This window comes from Elephantulus edwardii, unplaced genomic scaffold, assembly GCF_000299155.1.
Source record: "Elephantulus edwardii isolate Elephantulus edwardi_28Jun2011 unplaced genomic scaffold, EleEdw1.0 scaffold00033, whole genome shotgun sequence".
In the NCBI taxonomy this organism is placed as follows: Eukaryota; Metazoa; Chordata; class Mammalia; order Macroscelidea; family Macroscelididae; genus Elephantulus; species Elephantulus edwardii.
The window spans coordinates 6,862,519-6,880,233 of record NW_006399783.1 but is presented as its reverse complement, the minus strand read 5'-3'; the positions used below and the strand labels follow the sequence as shown (position 1 = coordinate 6,880,233).

At 45.0% G+C, this 17,715-nt stretch overlaps 1 protein-coding gene across 1 annotated transcript in view; it reads left to right on the top strand.

Annotated features, from left to right (window-relative positions):
* Positions 1-17,715, top strand: part of SLIT3 (slit homolog 3 (Drosophila)) — a 915,040-nt gene that overhangs the window by 645,575 nt on the left and 251,750 nt on the right. Inside the window, exon 5 of the mRNA XM_006884333.1 lies at positions 744-815. Within this exon, the coding sequence (XP_006884395.1) occupies positions 744-815 (72 nt within the window). The remainder of the gene's footprint in view (positions 1-743; positions 816-17,715) is intronic.

Genomic DNA, 17,715 nt, shown 5'->3' with positions numbered 1-17,715 from the left:
GCTGAGAAAAATGTGTATGCTGGAAAACTGTGTAGGTCTCAGGAAGGGCACTTGAGGCTTCAGGGATGGTAAAGAGACCTTGAGACAAAAACTTGAGTTAAGGCAGCTGCAAGACTATGGCTGCCCCTTACCCTCCTCAAAAGCAGCATATCAGAGCTGCTTAGTGCTAGATGAGGGTCCAGTGGGTCCCCACTCTGGATGCATATATGGAAATGCAATTTGAATTCATCATGCCTGTCACTAAGAAGATCTAGGAGCCTCCTCACAAACCCTCCCACCCACCCCCAATCAGAAAATCGGAAGGTTCAATCTCTGCTCCTATCCCAAATGACAAAGGCAGAGTTCTGAGGAGTGGTGGCAGACAGGAGGTTGAGTGATGTGGACCCCACAGTGGGGGAGGAAGACCATGGGGGAGGGGACAGGGTCATCTCTGGGAGGTGACAAAACAGAGCACTGGGTGCGGTGTACACAACAAATAGGCCAGCGTCTTGGCTCTGGGCCTGGAGGTGTGAGACCACCCACAGAGCCAGCCTCAGCGAGCTACTCCCGCCTGGTAACCATTTGCGCTAAGGCCATCACTGGGGAACAATGTGAATGCCTGTAGCAGCCTGGGCCTGAGACTAAACAATCCCCAAACACTCCTGGCCACAGAGGAAGCCTCGGAGGGGTTTGTTATCTTAATGAGATGCAGATCAAGCTGGGCCTGGGTCTCTAATGCGTTTGCCTCTTCTCTTCTTGTTTAGAGACCTGAGCGAAAACCAGATCCAGGGCATACCCAGGAAGGCGTTCAGAGGCATCGCTGACGTGAAGAACCTGTAAGTGATGTTTCTGTTGCTTCTCTGCAGATGTGGCTGATTTGGGCTCTCTGGCCATTGCGGGGGTGGGGGGCAGGATGAGGCGTCTCTGTGTTCCTCCATCGCTGCTGCCCAGACAACTCCGTGAGAGTGAGAGATGCACTCAAGTGGTTTCTAGGGAACACACCTCTGAAGCCACAGCAGCATGACAGAGTCCTTTTCTCCCCTGGTTGTCTGTCCTCGTGTCCAGGTACCAGAGTCCCAGACTTGGGTCAGAGCCTGTTTCCCCAATGGCTCTGTGGTTGTAAGTGCAACTCCTTTTCTCCAGACGTCATCATCTTCTATAAAGTGGGAATTGCATGAGTGTGGGCTGTTATGTTCAGTTGAGTGAGGGTTAGAAAAAAATAGCACCTGGTACATAGTAAGTGCTCAGAAATGGGGGCGCTGATGATGTTGATGGTGACAACATTCTCAGAGCTGTTAGTTATGACCACAGCTCTTTGAGAGTGCATTGGGGCATCCTGGGAAGACAAAGGCCCACTGTACTATGTGACTTTGTATTGTTTTATTTTATTTATATAAGTTGACAGTGAAAAAAAATAATAATAATAACAATAATAATAATAACACAAAGAGATACCCATTTTCTCTCAATGGCACTTTTTGCATAGCAAAATATATATCAAAACCAAGAAATTGCCATTGGTACTTCTCACTGGTCTTATTATTCTTGAGACTTAGCAGTGTCCATGCACGTGTTTATTTTTCTGAAGATGTAGCTCTCGGGCCAGAACAGGGATGGGAGCAGGTTGGGACGTGCGTATATGTGGTTTGCCTGCCATTTTATCACATGTGTCGATCCATGTAACTGTCACCATAATCCAGGTGAAGAATCATTCCCTCACCACAAAGGTCTGCCCTGCACTTTTGAACTTGCCAGGTCACCTTTATTGTGTTCCCCCCCCTGGTCCCCCCGCCCCCGTTTGTACCTTCCCCTAGTCCCCCATATTCCTGTGGCGTGCTCTTTCTGAATTTTCTCCCCAAACAACTGGTGTCCACATGCTCAGAACATGTGCTTGGAGATGGGCACACAGAGAGAGTCTGGTTTGCCTGAGCAAGCATTTCTGCTCTCTGGCTGCCTCCTTTGGCTCAAATTCAACTGGAAAAGCCTTGGAGGAGGCTTTCCTTAAAACAACTTCAACCATCACTTTCCCTAAAAATGGTTCTGGGGGTTTTGTTCACTGCGATTCCAAAAGGAGGCTGGTGATGGTGCCCCAGTGTAGCTTATCTGGCACAGAGGACACAGAGGAAAGCTTTTGTTGTTTAACAAACAGCAAGGCACGCAAGAAGGCAGAGAGGCATCGGAGGGGAAAGGAAGTGAAAACTTTGTGAGGGCACCTTGGACAAGAGGGCTGCTTGCTGCTTCCCCTGGAAGTGTTTGCTGGAGAGGAGGGAGGCAGGGAGGGGCAGGCAAAGAAGTGTGGATGTGTTCCTTTTCAGGCAGGTGTAGACCTCATGAAGGAAGAAATTGCTCATTCTGTGCATCTCCCTGTGAAGACGAGATACGGGAAAGCCAAGCCTTCAAAACCACTAAATAAATAATGGTGGCTAACCTCTCCCCTTCCAGTGGCACTTTTAACATTTCAGAATGCTTTTAAAACATTTTGTTCCATGGATTCTGGGAACTTAAGATTGTACACATGAACCAAAACCAACAGATCTCATTAATTAGCATCACAGAGCATCAGGTCAGCAGGGGATTATCTAAAACCCTCCTGTTCAGCCAGGACAAAAGAGAAGCCCAGAAAGAAACAATGACTAAATTTAGGGTCAGCAGGCTTCATGATGATGGGGCCCAGCAGGAACACTGTACTTTAAAAGTACACATTTTTTTTGGTCACATGGCTCTAATTTTAAAAAGATCAACTGGAAATAAAAATTTAAAAACCTCCTAATTGTGATGACGTAAAAGCTAATCAAGCCAGTTGACATGGATTCGGTGACCACCTACTTGCAGAGTCAAACTTCTCCATGGGGTGATTAAGGCTGTGGCCCTTTTGAAACAGCTCATCAGGCCTTTCTGCCGTGGAGCTACAGGGTGGGTTTGAACGGCCAACCTTTCAATTAGTAGTTGAGCACTTAACCATCCCCCAAGGATTTCATTGTGTAACTCCGACCAAAATGCCATTGCCATCCATTCTGACTCTTAGTGATGCAGACTGACTCATCTTTCTCCCATGAAGCAGCAGCTGGTGGGCTCACACCGCTGGTCTTTCATTTAACATCCACACTTTTCAGCCACCGTGCCACCAAGGCTCCTTAATAGATAAACAAGCCTTATAATTGCCAGCTACATTTGTGACTTTCAAGAAAAATGTCAGAATCTCACAGTTGTCTTCAGTTGTTGCTGAGATTTTGGGGGTTCTATCCTGTTTTCTTTCCCCATCCCTATATTAACTAAATGGCCTCAAGGGTGAGTGATGCACTTTGAAAGAAACAGACGCTGGAGCCACACAGGGCACTGCAGTCAGTAGGTGTGTGGAATCAGCAAGGATCTTCTTTCTAGTTACACCCAGGCTTGGGGAAGAGAAGTGCAGACTCATTGCTTAAAAGAAGAGTCACCCCAAAGAACTAAAGGGGTATTTTGATACTTTGTACTTTTCATCCATTCATTCAGCATGTATTTGTTGAGCAGTACATGTCAGGTCCAGAAGTACACTTCATGTCCTCATTACTTACAGTGAGTGTATCAGGGAACAGAAACATGCACACACGTAAAAGATAATGTTTCGTCATCTTGGAATCAGGTTGAAAGCTGACAAATGAGTGGCTATGAACAGTAAGGGCCTGTCTGGGTTCAGGTAGAAAAAACAGCTTTAGGCAGGATAGCCTAGAGGAATAAGGATGTGAAGCTTGTTAGATTATGTCTGCATTCTGTTGCTTATGTGCTGAGTCTTTAACTTTAGGTACATCAGACGTCTCTGAGCCTAGATTTCCTCCCCTGTACTGTATGGGTGAAAACCTACTGCTCTAGAATGGGCTATAGCTCATTGAACCTGTCCACCAGGTTTCTGACATGCCTGTAAATATTTATAGGAGGAGACTTCTAGTCTTTCTCCCAAGGAGTGGCTGGTGAATTTGAACCATTCACCTTTCAGTTAGGAGTTCCGTACATCATATACTATATTACCAAAGCTTTATAGGGTAAGGATTTATTATTTGCCTTCTAGGGGGTGTTTGTGGAGGTTACTAAAATAATGGATATAGATAGCTTAGTATGATAACAGCAGAAGAATCTATGCCTTTGAGTTGTGGTGATGGAGGAGAGTACTGAACATACCATGGACGCTGGGAAAACAAACAGATCTGGCCTGGAGAAAGTGAAGTAGGTTACTCCTTGGAGGCTAGGATTTTGGAGCTCTGTCTCACATAATTTGGACATGTGGCCAGGAAGGACCAGTCCCTGGAAAAGGACATCATGCTTGGAAGAGGAGAGGGACAGTGCAGGAGAGGAAGACCCTGAGTGAGATGGACTGACTCAGTGACTAGGTCATGGGAGCAGGTGTGTCGGAGATGGTCAGACTGGCTCAGACAGGGCAGGGTTCAGAGCTGTGTGCATAGGTTCGCTATGAGTCCCATTTGACTCAGTGGCACATAACAATAACAACAACATGCTTAACGTGTGGTAGATATTTAGAATGCTCTAGTCATTATTTCTACTCTGTGTCTTTGTTTTTGTTTTTTAAATGTAAAGATTTTAGCCTGGCCAGAGTGAGGATTGGAATAGACAGTGCAAACAAGGTAAAAGACTTGTGCAGATTGTGGACACAAAACTGTTCAAGGTGTGATTTAAGGGACATCAGCAGAGACGTTTGGAAGGGGTGAAGGGGCTTTGCAGTACTATGTTGTTGTTTTTGTTGTTGCTGTGTACTGTGAAGTCGGAACCAACTCCTAGTTGACCCTCTGGCAGGCTTTCGAAGGCAGTTAGTTAGAGCAGCTTGTGCTTTGAACCTTGGGCTTGGCAGTGTAGTTCCTTACCACTCAGCCACTAGAGTTCTCTGTGAAGTACAGTTGTGGGAGATAACATTAGAAAGAGGGGTGCAGGCCAGCTTGCAAGGAGTGTGTGCTTGAGAGGGAGCTGCTGGCACTGTGTTGTGGACGGAAAGGCCCAGGCAGGACACTACCCTACAGTCCAGCCTGAGACCGGAAGCCTTGCCCGGTGGGGAGGGCAAGAGCAAACTAAGAAGAGAACAAGGCGACCGAACGTGTCAATCAATGAGTTATTAGAGGCCAGAAGAGAAGAAGTGGGAAATGATGAGCTCAGGTTCTGATAACTCACAGAAGAGTGAAACCTTCGCCTGTGCTTCCGTCTGCTCATTCATCAAAAATATTTTTGAACTCCTAACAAATGCTAGTTCTTGGAGAAAACAGCAAAGAATAAGATAAATAGATCCGTGAGCTCTGCTCTTGCAGCTTCTCCATGAAAGAGAGAGAGAGTGGTCAGCAGGAAGAGCGCAGCTTGGAAGCTCATGGCTTTACTCATGGGCATGCCAGATGTGAGGTGATGTTGAACTTGACAGGAACAGTGGGGACATGGTGTCTTATCTTTGTAAAAAAAAAAAAAAATCATTGAATCTGACACCCTGTCCTGTTCCTGCCACTTGAGTGACTTTGGCAAAGTCGCACTTGATGTCACATTTGTCTCTGAGCCTCAGTTTTCTTTGCTTTAATAAGGAGTTCTACTAAATAATCTTACAGCTTTACAAGAAAATGGCATGTGGGTAATTAGAGATACAAGACTGGCACTAAGAATCACATTTAGAGAAGGGAAGCATAGGGTAGAGTTGATAATTGAATTTGTACATTGAAATATGCATCAGTGCATATAAAATAGATGACACTTTGCCGGTATTAAGTTTATCTGAAGCCCCTTAAGAAAGTAGCCCTACTGTGAAAGCTCCATTTCCTGCTTGTGGGTGGCCAAGCTTGTGGGTGGTGGTGGTGGTGGTGGCGGTGGTTGAGTGACCATGTAGGTGGAGCTGACCCTCCGGCAGGTTTTCAGAGCTTGTTATTCGCTTGGGAAGAGATTGGCCATCCTTCTCCCGCAGGGTAGCTGGCAGTTCGGATTCATAACAAATAGCCAGTTTTTAATTTCAGGAACACAGCTCTCTGTCCTGAGCATCTTGAAAAACTCCTCCCAGCCCTAGGTTTCTCTGGCCCTTTGTGTGAGCTCAGAGAATATAACTACTTAGAGTTACCTTGAATAGAGGAGTGTTGTTGTTGTTGTGTACCTTTGAGTAAGGACTAACCATAGCTGACCCCCTGGTGGGTTTTCAGAGGCAGTTAATCACATGGGAGGAGACTGCCCATCCTTCCCCTGCAGAGAAGGAGTAGGAGATGAATTATTGAGGTTATGAAATGATGCCTGTTTGAATTTATCCAGGACACCATCTACATCATTAAGAAGGAAAAAAACCCCAAAGATTGTTTCATTTACTATGTAGCCTTGGTGTGGACTTTCTTTGCTTGTCCTGACACTTTTCAAGAAGTAATTGTCCCTGTTACCTCTGACATGCAAGTTTGTGAAGCATTCCATATTTTTAATGGTTATTTCTGTAAAGGAAGCATCTCTCATCTGCTTGGTAGAATGCTTGTCTGTCAAATATTGTTCTAAAACTAAGCATCTAAATTAAGACAGACTAGGAAGAAGCATTAACCATCCACTTCCAAAATATAGCAGGCCTTCAAAAACCCTATGTACGGTAAAGCACACTTAGAGTAGACTAACAGATATGGCAACTGAGGCAGAGCTCTCAAATTTGGAAACACAAAGGGGGAGGAAGAGTTGTAAGCGAAACTAATGATTGGAAAAGTGACTGGGGCGATGGGAGTCGGTGTGTCAGAATTAGTGAGACTGGCTCAGGACAGGGCAGGCTTCAGAGCTGCTATACGTAGGGTCTCTGTGGGTCGCAGGCCACTCGATGGCACATGACAGAAACAATCTCTGTTTTCTAGTGGACAAAATTAATTCTAAACCAATGTGTGATTTGGTGAAAGTCAAAAGTAAATTAGACCTGGTCTCCCATTTAGCACACCCTGAGTAATAGTTGTTGTTATGTACCATCCAGTTGCCTGAGATTCATAGCAAACCTATGTACACCATCTTTGAACTCTATCTTGAGCCAATCTCATTGACTCTGACACACTTAGCCCCATTACCCCAGTCACTGTATCAATCTATCTCACCCGGGGTCTTCCTCTCCTGTGCTTTCTCTCCATCTTTCCAAGCATGATGCCCTTCTCCAAAGAGTAGTCCCTCCTGGCCATGTGCCCAAAGTATGTGAGACAAAACTTCAAAATTCTAGTCTCTAAGGAACACTGTCCCTAAGACAGATCTGTTTGTTCTCCTGGTGGTCCATGGTATGTTCTATACTATTCTCCAGCACCACAACTCAAAGGCATCGATTCTTCTGTCCTCAGTTGGCTCCTGGCTCTTGGCATCCCAGTGGACAATGGATCAAACCATGGTGATCACTGAGCTTGCATTGGTGACTTGTCAGCATAGATCACTTACTATTTCTCTTCAGTCTATGTTAGTCTGGAATATCTGCTGAAACCAATTTGGAACCATTGCAACAGTCACCCCTCCACTGACACGTGCTGTTGCTATGTGCCATTTGGTCAGAACTGACTCAGAGCTGACCCTCCAGCAAGTTTTCAGAGGTTGTAAATTGCACAGGAGGAGATTGCCTATCTTTCTGCCGTGGGGCAACTGGTGGCTTTGAACCATGTGCCTTTGGGATCGCAGTGCAGCTTCTTCCTACCCATTGGCATTCTTACAGACTCTGAGCCTTCTCCATTCATCTTTGCCAATAACAGGAAGAATGAAACCATACCAAGGAAGCTACTAGAAAGAGGAGATTCTGATTGACCTAAGCAAGCAGGCAAGATGCCACTTTTATTGGAGCAAAGAGAAAGGACATGGCTGCTTGGGTTCAGTGAGAGTGTAATGCTCACAAATGAGACTTGGTGCCCTACCCCCTAGGCTGTGGGAGAAAGCCCCTAATTGCTTCCTGCTTCTCCAGAGAAGAGAAAGTAATTAGCTGGGGGTGCCACTCTGCAATTACTACAGGACTTGGCAGATACATGCTGCTCCTCTTTTCCACTGCCGATCTGCAAGTGTGAGAGAGACTGTACTTAGAGACATACAGGCAGTTTGTGGGCAAATGGATCTTGAGAAAGAGACACTCAGAGAGACCAGCCTCATAGGCAGACCAATATCTGACACATCAGTATGCAAGCAGTGGACAAAAGCATAGTGAGAGAGACAGATAGACACACACAGACACAGACGCACACAAAAGCATAGTGAGAGAGACAGATACAGAGAGTGAGACAGAGACACAAAAGAAAGAGATAGAGGGAGAGAGACAAAGAAAGAAAGAGAGAAGCAGGTACACAGAGAGATAGGCCGAAAGACACATAGAAAGACGGGCAAAGAGGGAGAGAAACTCAAAGACACATAGCTACTGAAAGAGATTGTGCAGGCGGGACAATGAATAATCAGATAGGCCAGTGGTAGGATAAGAGAAATGAATTGAGGGGTAAGAAAGAAGGAGAGATAGCAACTCACAGCCCCACAAAACATAATGAGAAAAAGACAAAAACCAGTATGGATTGCTTTAAAAAAAAAAGTCCCCTTGCTCTATCTTCCTCAGCAGTTACGCTTTCCTCTGTTTTTCAGTTTCTATTTGCGAAGACTCTGTAGGACATGCATTCCAGAAGGGAAAATCAATAACCCCTGTCTTTGCCAGCCAGCAGAATTTGGAATTGACGGTTTCAAAACAAAGCTGGGCAGGCGGCCTTTGTGTTCTCTCGTTAGTGTGTGTTGCTGCACTGCCCAAGTCTGCCCTCCTGCTTCCGGAGATTAATGAGGGCTGTCTCCGCCCCAGTGAGTGGGAGGTAATCCAGTGTGCAGGAGACAGAGGTATAGGAGGGATGCAGGGGGTGGCGGGGGGACTGGGGCACAAAGCACCCATTCGCTGTAGCATCTCTGTCTGAAATCTCAGTCAGTCCATCCCGCCAATGCATCTGGAATAGCATTCATGCTTCTGGTGAGGCCCTGCAAGGCCCTGTGTGATCTGGTCCTTTCTCATATTATGCCCCCCATGTGCCTTTCTGCTCATCCAACACCCGATGCCCCATTCTACCTCAGGACCTTTGCATTTTACTGCTCCTTTCACATGGAATGTTTCTCTCTCGCACCTCCCCACAGCTGACTCCTTGTGACTATTCATATCTCAGCACGCATGTCGCCTTCTCAGAGTGTCCTTCTCTCACACCCACTGTCCTCTCTCTCTAACACATGAATCTGTTCTATTTATTCAGATAATTCACCTCCCTCTGTGATGATCTTGCTCATGTGTTTGTCAGTGTATCACTGTCTGGCATACATAGTGAACATGCAATGCAGGGACCTTGCCTGCCTTAGTCTCCAGGATGAGAACAGTTTATGGATTAGGTTTCCCTAAAAGTGTATTGGCATCATTCTACCAGTATTTTCTAATGGCCTATTACATGCAAGAAATCATGCATACTTGTTAAAACATCTAATATTAAAATAAATCATTAAAATAATAAGACCCTTTCCTTGTGCTTTAAGCATCTGCAATGATAGATAAGTAAACCAGTAGCTATAAGGCATGAGTTACAAGAATTTGTGGGTGTTAAGGATAGGGTACAAAGAAGTCCCATTCTTCTAAGTGGTACAGCACTGGTCTGTCCATTTGCTGCACAGAGGTAACTCATGGTTGCTGTGATGCTAAACACTGTAACACTGATGTGTCAAATGCGATAATGGTTATCCATGGTGGACAGTGTTTGGTGGAATTCCCTGATTAAAACAAGGTTGGAAGCAGGAGTGGCATCCATTTCCCTAATAGCTTGCCTCCAGAAACTCTTTGAACATGGAGAAATGATGAAAGTTATACAGGTGTTCAGGTCTTGGTCGCTATGAGTTGTCTACAACTCGATGGCAACAACAACAACATAACGAAGTCCAGGGAGACATGTCGCTTTCTGGCTTCACTCAGGAAGTGGCATATGTTGGGTCTTGATGGATAAATATGAGTTTGGGAAAACCTTTCCAAACAGAAAGAAGAGCATGTGAAAAATCACCAACTTATGAGAAAGATTGGTGTCAGAGACTCCTGGCTGGAGCACAGGAAACACGAGAAGCAATGAGGAGGAATTAGGTGAGTGAGGCTGGAAGAAAAAGGCAGGGAAGACCATGAACACGATGACCTGTTTGTCCCAGAGAGCCACTGAAGGCAGGAGCAGAGCTGCATTTGAGAACCACCACTCCAGCAGCAGTGAGGGGTGGATTGTTGAGAAGCAGAGCCACAAATCAGCATGATCAGTAAAGAAGTCTTTACAGTTGTTCCAAGATTAGGGGAACTAAATGAAATACATTAAGTAGGGCAGGTCTAAAGAGGCAGAAGCTAGTCAGCCCAGGGGAATGCTTTGTATGCCTACATTTAGGGCTTTTCAGCATGCACAGAGCGGGGCTTCAGGGAGGGTCATCCTGCCCGCACCAACACAGGAACAGGCCAGCCCCTTTCATAGAATCCACACTACACCTTGAAAGGGAAACTTGGAAAATCTGCTCATATGTGAGGCAAGGCAGGTAAAGATGTATCACATTCCTAAGCTGCAGCAAGCATTCAGTCTTTCCTCTCAAGCATCCCTGCCTGTGACTGTTAGGCTTGAGGATTGCTGCTGGAGGCAGTTGGACTGCACTCCGACTTGCTAAGTGAGTGCTACCCAGAGACACTATCTAAATAAACGGAGTGAGCGTCTCTGCCTGCTGGCCATTCTACCTTTCTTCTTCCTATGTACTGTCCTTCTTCTCTTCCATTTTTTGTTGTCTCTCATCTTCTTTCCAAAAATCATCACTGAGCCCTGACTATTAGAAACAAAGCAAGTCCTGGAACAAAATGATGAATAAGATATATTCTTTGCCCTTGAGAAATTTTGTCTAAAGAGGGACACAGATCCACAAATAGCATCTATCAAAGGATAAGCACTCCCCGGGAGCACTCTTGGGTATTTGCCTGATGGCTGACAGAGTAAGTGCTCAAGAAATACCAGCTGATTTGTTAAAGTAAACTCACTGAAAAGAGAAAAATAGCAGAAGGTGCTAGTAAATGAGACTAATCGCTTGGTAAAGATATGCTGCAGCATTACCCTATGTCAAGGAGATGGTGATGGTAAGTACCCATCCCAGAAATGATAGTGATGATTGGGTTACATGAGTGACAGTGAAGATCTTATTGAGGGCAAGATGACAGTTCTATAGGCTATACTAGCAGCCCCTCTATTGGGCATTATTTCTTTTTTTTTATATTAGCCTAAACTAAGTTTATAATTCTTTATTCATCTCAGTGAGATGGACTTGAACTTTTTATCTCAAACTATAATACAGGAATTTGCATTATTGGAAGTCACTGTATCGGTGGTCTGGTCGTTTGTTACAGCAGCAATAGGAAACTAATACTGCCTTTAAAATAATACTAATATTGCCTTTAGGTCTCACTATCCTCCCTGTTAAAATGAGACTTTGATGTGTAATCAGTGGAATGCAAACTATGTCCTGAGGCCTCAAGATACCACAAATTAAAAGTTACTTTCAATAAGAATTAAGATTCCATTTGTCCCTCTTCTTCATTGCCATGTAGCAACAAGATTTCATGTGACAGAGCGTACTAGCAAGGGGAAAAAAAGAGTTGGGAAAGTTCACTGGAGTAGATAATCTTTCACATCTGTTCAAGTTATAAAGTTTGATGTTTCTTTGAGACCTTTGTCCACCGGGGAAGGATTCAGCTTTGTCATAGAGACAAAATTCAGCAGCAGAGTCAGGAAGCCAGCTCTGACTGGAGGGGGAAAATGGGGCAGCTGGAGGAGCAGTTGTGTGGGGGGTCACAGCTCCTGGAAACTGCGATTGAGAGGCTAGGCTGAGCTCACCCTTAGGGGAAAAGACTGGATGTGGACTGGAAGGTGGTTTTCTGTAATAAGAGTGTGGACTTTCAAAATTTCTGGGGCATCCATGGTTAGGGATTTCTACAATAGGTCAAGTGAGCCAGTGTTCCTCCCCAGCCTCCCTTCCTGCCCATGGGACCAGGCCACCTGCTTTGTGTCTGGAAGAGATGTGTTGCATCAAAACCCTCAAATCAAGCCTGTTGTCAAGTTTATTGTGACTTCCAGTAACTTTATTGGATGGAGTAGAACTGCTCCATTGGGTTTTGAAAGCTGTCACTTTTATAGACTGCCACATCCATCTCCTGTGATGCCGCAGGTGGATTTGAACTGCTAATCTTTTGGGAAGTCAAGGGCTTAACTTGCATCACTAGCACTCCTTGTCATAGGTTAAAAAAAAAAAAGATGAAAAATAACACTGCCATAACCAGAGACAAGGAAGACCTGCCAGGTCAACAATCTCAAACTGAAACTCACTATCATTAAGATGATTTTATTTCACAGCAAACCTGTAGGGGAAAATAGGACTGCCTCATAAGGTTTCAAGCTTGTAAAGCTTTATGGACTGACTTATCGTTCATCCATGTAGTGACTGGTGGAATCAAACAAGTGGCCATTCGGTTAGCAACCCACCACTCAATCCATTATGGTACTAGGGCTCTTTGGTCCAGTGCAGTGCTGAGAAAATATTTGCTTGACGGAAAGGCAACAGTACAGTGACTTTCAGAGCCTGTGATCCCAGCTGCAGGCAACACACAGCACAGGGTCTTTTATCGGAGCTGGTGTTTCAGTTTGGTTTTGCTATATCAGAACTGACAAATCCATATGCACAGCACTGAGCATGCCAGAGAGAAGCACTTCTGAGTCTGCCACAAGTGTTCAGCTCTGTAAATGGACGTGTTACAATGTGTCCATTTACACAGACAGCTATTATTTGCCATTGTTAACATTTACCTTTAAAGCTTTTTCTACAATCAGTCCCCAGGCACAAGTGCGTAAACCTAAATTACTTCTAAATGCCGATCATCAGTTCTCAGGTGCTGCATCTGCCAGGAAAACTACCTAGCCAGACAAGTAAGCATCTAGTACAGTTTCCATGGTACATGGTCCAACAGCACGGCTGAGGCTATATAGCTAATGAACATTCTATTAGGGATGTTTGTGTTCCTCTTCCTGCTTATAAAAATGCCACATTTCTTGACTCAGGGATGGGATATTTGTTCTAAATGAAAGCAGAGAAATGAATCCGCTAACCTCTGACACAATTCTAACTCACAGTGACTCCATGTGCTACAGGGCAGAATAGCTCCCTAGGATATTCTTGGCTGCAATCTTTACAGAAGTACATCTAGGCTTTTTTAAAATTTTCTTTTCCCTGATGCCTCTGGGTTGGTTTGAACTATAAACTTGTAGGTTAGTGTTATTTATTGTTGTAATGTGCCATGCCATTGAGTCTAGTAGAACTCATAGTGACCCCATGAACAAAAGACATGAACCCTGTTTGATATTGTCATTTCTCTAATGTTGATTGAGTTTCCAAAGGCCTGTTGTTTAAGAAGTGAATGCCAATCCTGCTTCCAAGCCCGTCTTAATCTGGGAGCTATACCAACCTTGTCCACTATGGGTAACCATTATGCCATTTGACATACCAGTGGCACAGCATTCAGTATCATAGCAATCCCAAGTTATCCAGTACAGCAAACTGACAGACAAGTGCACTTAGAACAATGTTTTTCTCAAACACAATTAACTGTAGGCCCCAGGTCCAACTGATTTTTAAATACAAAGACGCATTCACCAGGTCCTGAACAAACTCTTAGCACACTTTTCCATGGATTTCAGAGGCTACAAGTCACCCAGGAGGGGATTGCCCATCCTTCTCCCATGAAGCAGCTGGTGTATTTTAACCACCTGCCTTACCCACTCAGTCCCCAGAATGACATACAACAGTTAGACACTTCTAACTCAGAGGCTGGTGGTTCATATCCACCTAGGTAGGCTTTAGAAGACAGGCGTGGTACCTCTTAGTGCTTTACAAATTGTTGATATTGGGCAAGTGGTTTCCCATCCCTGAACTTATTTTCCTATTTACTAAAATAAGTTGTGCCAAGAAATCTGGAGAACGACCACTTGGCCAACTGACTGGAAGAGATCGATTATTTGTTCCTATCCTAAAGAAAGGTGACCCAACAGAATGTGGAAACTACAGAACAATCTCACTGATTTCACATGCAAGCAAGATTTTACTGAAGATTATCCAAAAACGACTGGAACAGCACATCAACAGAGAACTACCAGAAGTCCAGGCTGGGTTTAGAAGGGGTCGTGGTACTAGAGATATTATAGCTGATGTTAGATGGATCTTGGCTGAAAGCAGGGAATACCAGAGGAATGTCTATCTGTGTTTCATTGACTATGCAAAGGCATTTGACTGTGTAGATCATAACAAACTATGGCTGACTCTGAGAAGAATGGGAATCCCAGAACACTTGATCGTTCTAATGCAAAACTTATACTTGGACCAGGAGTCAGTCGTCAGAACAGAGCAAGGGAACACTGCATGGTTCAAAATTGGGAAGGGCGTACGCCAGGGATGCATCCTATCTCCATACCTTTTCAACCTATATGTAGAACAGATTATCCGGGAGGCTGGGCTCTATGAGGAGAAATGTGTGGTCAAGATTGGTGGACGATTTATCAATAATCTGCGTTATGCAGATGACACAACCCTGCTTGCTGAAACTGAAGAGGATCTGAAGCACCTGCTGCAGAGTGTCAAGGACTGCAGCCTCCAATACGGATTGAGGCTCAATGTCAAGAAGACAAAGATTCTCACCACTGGACCAGTTGGCAGCATCAGGATGGATGGTGAAGAGATTGAGATTGTACACAGCTTTAGTTTGCTTGGCTCCATAGTCAACAGTCTTGGCACCAGCAGCCAGGAAATGAAAAGGCGCATTGCCATGGGAAGGTCTGCTGTTAGGGACCTCTCCAAAGTACTGAAGAGCACTGGTGTCTCTCTGGAGACTAAGATGTGTCTGATACAGGCTACGGTCTTTGCAATCACTTCTTATGCATCAGAGAGTTGGACAATGACCAAGGAGGATAGAAGGAGAACTGACGCCTTTGAGCTGTGGTGCTGGAGAAGAGTATTGAGAATACCATGGACTGCTAGGAAAACAAACAGATTTGTCCTGGAAAGGGTTAAACCGGGTGGCTCCTTGGAGGCAAGGATTCTGAGGCTCCGTCTAACATACTTTGGACATATTGTGAGGAGAGACCGGTCCTTGGAGAGGGACATCATGCTTGGGAGGGTGGAGGGACAGCGCAGGAGAGGAAGGCCCTCTATGAGGTGGATTGATTCAGTGACTGGGGTAATTGGGATGAGAGTGTCAGAGACAGTGCGATTGGCGCAGGACAGAGCAGAGGTTAGGGCTGTTGTACATAGGGTCGCTATGAGTCGCAAGTGACTCAATGGCACATAACAACAACAACAACTAAAATAAGGATAATTAGACCAGTGATATCATTAGGAAGTGAACAGGGTACAGACTGCACCCCAACACTCTCAAAGGAAGGAACATCAAAATAATTCCACAGTCCATGGAGGTGATAGCAGATGGGCAGGCACTGTAGGGAGAGGGGCTTCCGGGGCAGTGATGTCACCCACCACCCTGTGCAATGGCTCATCACCTCATCCTCAGTGGGCAGGTAACTTAGACTTCAGCCACTGAGAGAGAGGAGGAGCTGCAGAGACCTGAAGCTGGGAGAGGGCAGCATTTACTGGCTGGCCCTGACCACAGCAGTGAATTACTACACTGGGTGACAGCATTCTCGTGATGCCACTAATCAAAAAAAATTTTTAATTATAAAATGATGTTGTTATTGTTAAGTGCCATCAAAACATGTACTATTAAAAAAATTCGTAAAAAAAATGTTTAAAGCAGTAAAGAGCTTCGGTTAAAGTGGATGTTGAATAAACATAATATTCTGCACCCCACTCTCACACAGCCACCCACTGTCATTGAAACAAAGGAAGATTATTTCCCGTTTGAGCCAGTGGCATGGGAGGTTGCAAGGAGAAAGAAGTTGGGGGTTTTATGTGGTAGCCATCGGACTTAGGGGGCTCTGGTAGCCTAGGAAGAAGAAATTGTGCTGCAGTTCCAAAGGCACGCAGTTCAAATCCACCAGCTGCTCTGTGGGAGAAGGATGGACCGTCTCCTCCTGTCCGATTAACTGCCTCTGAAAATCCACTGGAGGGTCAGTTATGGGTTAGTTCTGACTCAAGAGTACACAACAGCAACAATATGTTGAAGTTAAAACCTTGGGTAAAAGAGTACAACTTCAAATGCCTTGCTTTGACTAATCATCCCTAGACTCAGGCTAAGTCTTGGTGAGGGAGTTAACTGGGGGTAGTGAGGACTGTGAGTAGCAGAGAATATGAACTCAATCTACAGGTGACTGTAAGTTTTAGCAAGTGCACACAGGTCCAGTGTGAACTTTCCAACCCCTACTTTTCCTAAAGAAACAAGAAATTCAAATTGCTGTGTGAAATCATCTAATGTTGATATGTTAGCACTAAATGAAAAAATCTCATTAAACATTGAGTGTATGTCTTATTGCTGTGGAGTTGGAATAGACTCATCACCGACCCTCCAGTGGGTTCTCAAAGGTTGTAAATCACAGAGGAGAAGATGCATTTTATTTGGAAGCTCTTTACCTAAGTGTTAGGCTACAAGAGCATAGGACAAAACAAATCATCTGCAGATTAGACCCACCCACAGGTCTCTGACATAGATCATGCCTCCCACTCACTGAAGCAAACCTGCGGAATGCAAAGCTGATGGAGGATTCTGGTGATTGGCGCCTCAGCCCCCAGTGTCAGTGACCTGATTCTTGCTACTATCCTAGAAGGTTGAAGTGCCACAGTCCTTAACGCAGTTAAAGTGCACCTGCTTCTGGAGCCCTCAGAAGAGTGGCTCTGATAATGGTGATCGAGAGGCCTGGGGAGACACAGATGCAGAACAGTTACTTCTGAAATGATGTAATCTAGATATTTGTTCATTGCACCAGGAAGAACATTGACTCTGAGCTTGGACTTTCCTTTCTTCTTCATTTCATAGTGTTTTGAGACCAGACACTCTGCCAAGAATTGGGTTTGCTACATCAGCCCATGTCCCTGGCTGCACTCCTGTTGTGGTGACTTTGTCTTGCTTCTCTCAGAGTCACACCCCAGCAGTCATCCCTACTGAAGCATCCCAAAGCCTTCGTATCCCTAAGGACCGGCAAATTCTCTCGCTTGAGTCATGGTTATGTATTTAGATAGATTGTTTACTCAAGGCCTGCACATCTTGCTGCGTGCCTCCACGGCCACAGCATCATCTGACTGCTCTCCTCAGCTGCTGGATCTTTACGAATCCCGGCAAAGATGGCGGAGAGGAGGGGCTCACAAATCCTATAGTCCACCTCCTTCCTGTATCCCTGGCTCACCCGAGAATTTCTCTCTAGAACGCCATTTGCTTTTTAAAGTAATAATTGCATTAATTGTTTCATTATAGCTGTGTGCAGTGTTTCCAAATTGTGTTTTGAAGACCATCTGCTTCACAGTCTCCTGGGATCTGAATAAAAATGCAGGTCCCTGGGTCCTATGCACGACAAAATAAACCATGCTTTCTGTCTGAGACCTAGAATTCTCCCCTCCCACCTGATCCTTAGCTGATCCCTATGCACATAACATTGAAAACCACTTGCATACTGAATAAGGACTTGGTCTTTGGAATGAGTAAAAATATATAGTGTCGACCTCGCCATCCATCTGTCAGTTTGTCATGGCTTGTGTGTTGCTTTCACGATGGAAGCTATAGGAAGATTCAAATACTGGCAGAGT